This window comes from Neoarius graeffei, chromosome 5, assembly GCF_027579695.1.
Source record: "Neoarius graeffei isolate fNeoGra1 chromosome 5, fNeoGra1.pri, whole genome shotgun sequence".
NCBI lineage: Eukaryota > Metazoa > Chordata > Actinopteri > Siluriformes > Ariidae > Neoarius > Neoarius graeffei.
The window spans coordinates 74,158,448-74,165,820 of NC_083573.1; the positions used below are offsets into that span (position 1 = coordinate 74,158,448).

The window sequence follows — 7,373 nt, forward strand, 5'->3', positions numbered from 1 at the left end:
AATCACTTACCACTTGCAAGTGGAAGGATGGCAAGCCTAAAGACAATTATAACTACACAATGGGCAGTATTTGCATCAGTATTTGCAGTATTTTCATACTTTTATACTCTTTAATGAAAGGTGATACAAGGCGGAAGTCCGCGCCGTTTTTCAGCAGTCGCGTCACATGACCAATGCCAGCGAATCAGGAAGGTGGATGTCACAGTGACGTTGTCCAATGAGACGCCAGCTAGAGCTCAGCACAGCATATCCGCGTATTCTGAATGTTTACACAGCACCGGAGCTGACACGATCTGGATTGAATACGTGGACGCTGGCGGATTCCCGTTTCCCGGCGTTTCCAGGCAGTTTAATGTAAACGGACAGTGCATCCGCGAAGAAAACGAGACAGATACGGTCTAATGTAAATGTAGCCATAGACACAGACAACCATTCACACTCACGGTCAATTTAGAGTCACCAGTTAACCTAACCTGCATGTCTTTGGACTGTGGGGGAAACCAGAGCACCCAGAGGAAACCCACGCGGACACGGGGAGAACATGCAAACTCCGCACAGAAAGGCCCTCGCCGGCCACGGGGCTCGAACCCGGACCTTCTTGCTGTGAGGCGACAGCGCTAACCACTACACCACCGTGCCGCCCCCGAGTTAGTTCCTGTTATCACTTATTACAACAGCTATAACCAGTTGTTCTCTCACCACCATCTATTTTTTCCTCTCTTGTAAAGTTACAAGACAATAAAATGCAGCTTGTCATGTTACCAAGAAACTAGAAAAGCCGTTGTAACTTGACCTTGGACAGTTACAAGTTCTGACCATTGAGGCTCCTAACAAAAATGCGAAATAAAATTCTCCTTACTAAAAACATCACTGTATTAATAATTACGTATTTTTGTTTATCCATTTACGTGGAGCATGTGCCGTGCTAGTCCAATGGGTAAAGTGTTACTAAAAAAATGATCATTATTAGAACAAGCACACTGATATAAACGTTGCAGCTGGAAATGAGTGATCTGAAATGGGTTTCTAGAGTATATATTTAAGTGAATCCACAACTTCTGACCAATCAGAATCAAGCATTCAAGAGAGCTGTGATAGAAGTAGATAGTGTGTGATATTGATATCACAATGTAATAACATCATACCATTTTCTGTTTGATTTTCCATATCAAAAACAGAAACATACACTACCGTTCAAAAGTTTGGGGTCACCCAGACAATTTTGTGTTTTCCATGAAAAGTCACACTTTTATTTACCACCATAAGTTGTAAAATGAATAGAAAATATAGTCAAGACATTTTTCTGGCCATTTTGAGCATTTAATCGACCCCACAAATGTGATGCTCCAGAAACTCAATCTGCTCAAAGGAAGGTCAGTTTTATAGCTTCTCTAAAGAGCTCAACTGTTTTCAGCTGTGCTAACATGATTGTACAAGGGTTTTCTAATCATCCATTAGCCTTCTGAGGCAATGAGCAAACACATTGTACCATTAGAACACTGGAGTGAGAGTTGCTGGAAATGGGCCTCTATACACCTATGGAGATATTGCACCAAAAACCACACATTTGCAGCTAGAATAGTCATTTACCACATTAGCAATGTATAGAGTGCATTTCTGATTAGCTTAAAGTGATCTTCATTGAAAAGAACAGTGCTTTTCTTTCAAAAATAAGGACATTTCAAAGTGACCCCAAACTTTCGAACGGTAGTGTAGGCTTTTCGGATCGGATGAACCAGTCTCAAGCACTCAAAAGAAGCATTTCGATGAACCTGAACAAGTAACGGAGAAGTCACTGGATTTCTAATGAATGAGGCTGTGAGCATTAAGCCTATCTCTAATCTTTCTAACTTTTTTATGCTGTATCTGTCAAGTGGGCAGCATCGCCTTTATTGATATTAGTGATGTTTAAAAATATGGTTTTTATGAACACGTTTGTCAGTATTCTCGAAACTGACCTCTTTCTCCGAGATGTACAGCTTGTCTCCTTTCAGCACCACATATCTGTTTTTCCAGATCTCCCTGAAAAGGCCTTTGCCACAATACTTGCGAATCCATCCCACTTTGTCGGGTTGAGCAGGCTGCTGGCTGGAGTCCTGCAAAGCCTTCAAAACACACACACACACACACCACTAAGCAATTAGACAACAGTCCTGAGTACTGGTCCTGGAGGTTGTCTAGTTCACAAATCTGCATACTGTAGGTGGAGTGGTACACACACACACACACACACATACAAAACACACTACCATTGCCTTTGTCATGGAGATCTTCCCATTCTTTGTGCAACACCAACTGTGAGCTGGAGTCAGTGCTGAACTTTCCACAAGAGATCAGTGGAAGGACACAATGGGTCTTTACTTTATGTTGTCCACTAATTCAGGCATGGAACAACAACAAAAACGTGCAAGTGAAGAAAAGGAGAAAAACAGAGATGGAAAATGTCAGTTCTGCAACAACAAATGAGGATTAGTGATGGAGTCCAGCAGCCCACACGTACAAAAAAATGCTACAATGGCGCAGAATGGAGCAGATCGAGCATCAGCATAATTATGTTTCCCAAATGTATCCAGAGACAAAGTGTTAAACCACAAAGACGCGCGTTAGTTAAAGCGACAGTGACTCTGGTGGGGCTCGTACCCGCTTCGCCGAATTGTTCTTCTTCATCATGAGATTGCTCGAGTCCCCTCGAATTAATCCCGTTGCTTCAGTCTGATCTGTGTTTTGTGTTTTTCCAAAATAAGTCCAGTCTGATCGAGGTGGGAAACTAACTGCAGGCTCGAGTCTCTTCACTCCGCCTCGTTTCTCTCCTCCCAGGCGGTGCGCTTCACATGGAGCTGTGCGTTCCAGTCTCTCCTGCGCGTCAACAATAGAGATCAGCTTTCTGGTAGCGCACACACACTGGTGCTGCCATCGCTCTCCTCCGCCCGTTAGAAGTGTGAGAACACACTTGTATGGGTTTGAAGAAGTTGCCGCTGTGCTGCTCATGCTTGGTGCTCCACAGCGCCCCCTGTGTTCATCACAGCGCCATGAGCACTCTGCAGGAGGGAGGAGGGAGCTGCACACACAACATACAGGACAACACGACATCTGTGAAGGCCCAGATACATAAGTTACCTTGTAATATTTAGCACTACTACGGAGCCCCTAAAACCCAGTAACATGATTTTTTTTTTAATTCTGTGCACAAGATAAGAACTAGTTCCGGGCGGGATGGTGGTGTAGTGGTTAGCGCTGTCGCCTCACAGCAAGAAGGTCCGGGTTCGAGCCCCGTGGCCGGCTAGGGCCTTTCTGTGTCGAGTTTGCATGTTCTCCTCGTGTCCGCGTGGGTTTCCTCCGGGTGCTCCGGTTTCCCCCACAGTCCAAAGACATGCAGGTTAGGTTAACTGGTGACTCTAAATTGACCATAGGTGTGAATGTGAGTGTGAATGGTTGTCTGTGTCTATGTGTCAGCCCTGTGATGACCTGGCGACTTGTCCAGGGTGTACCCCGCCTTTCACCCGTAGTCAGCTGGGATAGGCTCCAGCTTGCCTGCGACCCTGTAGAAGGATAAAGCGGCTAGAGATAATGAGATGAGATGAGATGAGATGAGATAAGAACTAGTTCCGGGCGGGACGGTGGTGTAGTGGTTAGCGCTGTCGCCTCACAGCAAGAAGGTCCGGGTTCGAGCCCCGTGGCTGGCGAGGGCCTTTCTGTGCGGAGTTTGCATGTTCTCCTCGTGTCCGCATGGGTTTCCTCCGGGTGCTCCGGTTTCCCCCACAGTCCAAAGACATGCAGGTTAGGTTAACTGGTGACTCTAAATTGACCGTAGGTGTGAATGTGAGTGTGAATGGTTGCCTGTCGCCGGTTCACCAGATGCCCTTCCTTGGACAACTTTTGGTAGGTACTAACCACCGCATACTAGGAACACCCCACAAGATGTGCCATTTTGGAGACGCTCAAACCCAGTCATCTAACCATCACAATTTGGTCCTTGTCAAAGTCACTCAGATCCTTACACTTGCCCATTTTTCCTGCTTCCAACACATCAACTTCAAAAACTGTTCTCTTGCTGCCTAATATATCCCACCCCTCGACAGGTGCCATTGTAAAGAGATAATCAATGTCATTCATTTGACCTCTCAGTGGTCATAATGTTATGGTCGATTGGGGGATATATAATAACTTGTGCACACAATTTAGTATCTTGTGTGCACAAGATAATTATCTTGTCCCCACACGATATTAACTTGTGCACACAAGAATTAAAAAAAAATTACCTTTTGGGACCTTAGGGGCTCCTTATATTACTGATTAGTTCATGGCTATAAACAAGAAACATCAATGTGAACTGCTTATGTTTTGTTTCTTACTGGTTCTTCACTTTACAGTTTCTGACTACCATGGACTCAGATAAGACATATCTGTTATGAACATTCTTCTCTGGCTAGTTGTCCTGAAGCATTCTGTTTCACTGTTCAATTTTTTTGTTCATCTTTCAGTTCATGCTTAGAAAACTGAAGTCACAGAACTACAGCCAGTTCTCTTTTTTACATAGATTGACTGGTTCTGCTACAGTAGTTTTTCAAGTGCTCAGTTTGAGTCACTGTAATATTTTGAGTCTGAATCCGGACTGTGGTTCAGCGGTTGACAGCACGGACTGTATACGATCATGAGTGTTTCAGCTCAACTCCACTTACATTGAATGGCTTTTGGTGTTGTGAACTTGGTAATTCTCTAAAAGATCAGAATTGATAATGAAAAATAGCATGCAGGCATGACTGGAACCCATGTCAAAGATGACTAATTATATCTGTTCATAATGGATGCATGCATTATGGGATGTCAGGCTAAAATCAAACTTAAAACTATAAAACTATAGTTGTTTATAACCTATAAAATTATGTTTATTGCAGTTTTGCTTACTAGTGTGTTCTTTCTACAGGCAAACACTTTAGGAAGTACTGTATAGAAACTGCAAGCATTTCGGTTTCTTTAGGTGGATTGCATTTGTCATGGAGATCATCCCATTCTTTATGTGAGACCAAGTGCTAGCCTGAGTCTGCTAAACTTTACTGAGTTGTTTGAGGACAAAATAGATCTTAGTCATCTGATTTACACATGTGCCAACAAAAATCAAATACAAGTGAACTGGCGCAATGAATTATGGCACTTCTTCAATACAGTAAGTGCAATAAATTGTTTCTACTTCAGCAGTGAACAGCTTAATGTATTCTTCTGAATGTTCCTCATTATCCCCCCGGCATATAACACGGGGGGATATAGCTATCGCTCTTGTCCGTCTGTCCGTCTGTAAACATTTTAGTTTCTGGAGCATAACTCAAAAACTATTAGAAATGTTTTTTCATGAAACCTGAGAGTTATGTTAAGTGACTAGAGGAGTTGTGCCTTTTGACATTTTGGGATTTCTGTGCTTTTTATTTTTTACATATTTCCATGGCAACCAATTCAACTTAGGAAAATTTGGAGTGGGGTTTCATGTGATGTCTGGGGGGATATGTCATCTCCTGATTACTCTTGTTTTAACTCGGTAACTGAGGAATCACTGGCTACTCTCCTCTAATGCAACAGTGAAGTCATTCAACTCTAACTAATTACTCAGATGTAACTCTTCCTCCTTAACTGGGAAGCAATTCAGACACTCCCTTAACTATGTCTAAAGTCTAAAGTCCTTCCCGCACCATATGGCGCATTAGGTGGCACCGATCTCCATTTCTGTAGCCCTCTGTCTCTTGCCTATATTACATAGCTAGAGTTACAGTAGGGGGCTAGTCCTCTGGTAACTGCGAGAGTTTGACTCCCCACAGTGTGCCTTGCCAGATGGCAGTAGGTACCATTTTATGATGATCTTTGGTATGACCCGACCACAAGTAGAACTCACGATCTCCCAATCGAGAGGCGGAAACGCGAACCACTAGGCCACTCGCCGGTCACAACTATGTAACTATGTGCTGTTTGTAAAATGGACAATGTCTCTTTTTCAGACTATTGAGTCTATTTGCTTGCAAAGCTTCAATTTAATTGTTAGAATGGATGTAAAACAACAAAAAGCCCCAACCTAGGAACATGAAACTCAGTCAGCAGCAGCAAGTCAAAAATAGCCCAAATACATGGATAAAGTGCAGATTTTATCAACATTTTTGTCTTGATTCATTCATTCATTCATTCATTATCATTAATTGCTTTATCCTAGTCAGAGTTGTGGGTGGCATGGTGGTGTAGTGGTTAGCACTGTCACCTCACAGCAAGAAGGTTCTGGGTTCAAACCTCATGGCTAATGAGGGGCCTTTCTGTGTGAAGTTTACATGTTCTCCCCGTGTCTGCATGGGTTTCCTCCAGATGCACCGGTTTCCCCCATACTCCAAAGACATGCAGTGAGGCTAACTGGCTACTCTAACTTATCCATTGATCAAGCTTGGAGAGGGATAGGTTCCGCCAAGTTTAAATGCCCTCGACACACCAATGAGGGACTATTAAAATGTCATCAGTGGTGCCCCTATGGTCCTTGCAGGCTATGAGAAGAAGAAGAATCAGAGTTGCCAAGGATGCAGGGAACTGGGTGTGAGGCCATCAGATAGGGGACATCAGACTTTCACAAGGTACCTTACATACTGTACACCAGTGGCGGCTGGTAGTCTTTCAAACAGAGGAGGCTGGTCGGTTACGATATTTCCAGATTTTAAAAGAAAAAAAGAAAAAACACATCAATTTTGCCCATACTCTTGCCTCTGATCTGGCTGATTGTTGGCAGGGTCACAAACTGTGAAATAATAGGTTCTTTTGGCCCATTAGCCTACTGTCCAATATACATGATGGTGGTGTTGGGGGGGTATATTTTAACATTTTGTATTTTAAAATTGTGGCATGTGGCATGTTGTTTAAAAATTGATCATTATTGAAAGCAGCTTTTTGTCAGGAACCTCAGCAGTAACAGCAGAGTGTTCTGGAATAGGCACAAGCACTGACCTTGGGGAGCCAAACACAGAGCTGGGTGCCACACATTTCATTCAATGACACTTTCCCTATATTTTACTTATTTTGACTGAGAAATGTTTTATTGACAATTTTGATAACCCTTCACTTTTAATCCAGGTCTGTAGTGTGAAATGTTCTCAGCTGTGTTTTTGTTTAAAAATGTTTTCAAAATTGCAGCTGTGTTTAATTCATATCCAGAGAAATATATATTCCAATATAATATACTCAGCATAAACATTTTAAATAGATTCTATATTTTTGGTCCATCCATGACATATTACTAAAGTAGCCTACTGTTGTTGATGTGGGTCACTTGCTGTTAGCCAATTCACTTTCTCGTACCAGGAGAGCTGAAAGGAACAAGTATTATTCCCTACCTTTTTCACCAAGTCAATTTG

General features: G+C 42.8%; 1 protein-coding gene across 4 annotated transcripts in view; it reads right to left on the bottom strand.

The window, feature by feature from the left end:
• plekho1b (pleckstrin homology domain containing, family O member 1b) overlaps positions 1-2,936 on the bottom strand; it is a 45,889-nt gene extending 42,953 nt beyond the window's left edge. For 2 of the 4 annotated variants that reach the window (XM_060922366.1, XM_060922363.1), the window contains exons 1-2: positions 2,641-2,936; positions 1,959-2,105 (exon numbers count right to left, since the gene is read on the bottom strand). In XM_060922366.1, the coding sequence (XP_060778349.1) occupies positions 1,959-2,105; positions 2,641-2,670 (177 nt within the window). In that variant the 5' untranslated portion in view covers positions 2,671-2,936. Of the gene's footprint in view, positions 1-1,958; positions 2,106-2,249 lie in introns of all 4 variants that reach the window. The other 2 variants (XM_060922365.1, XM_060922364.1) reach the window with 2 other exon arrangements.
• Between the last annotated feature and the right edge of the window lie 4,437 nt (positions 2,937-7,373).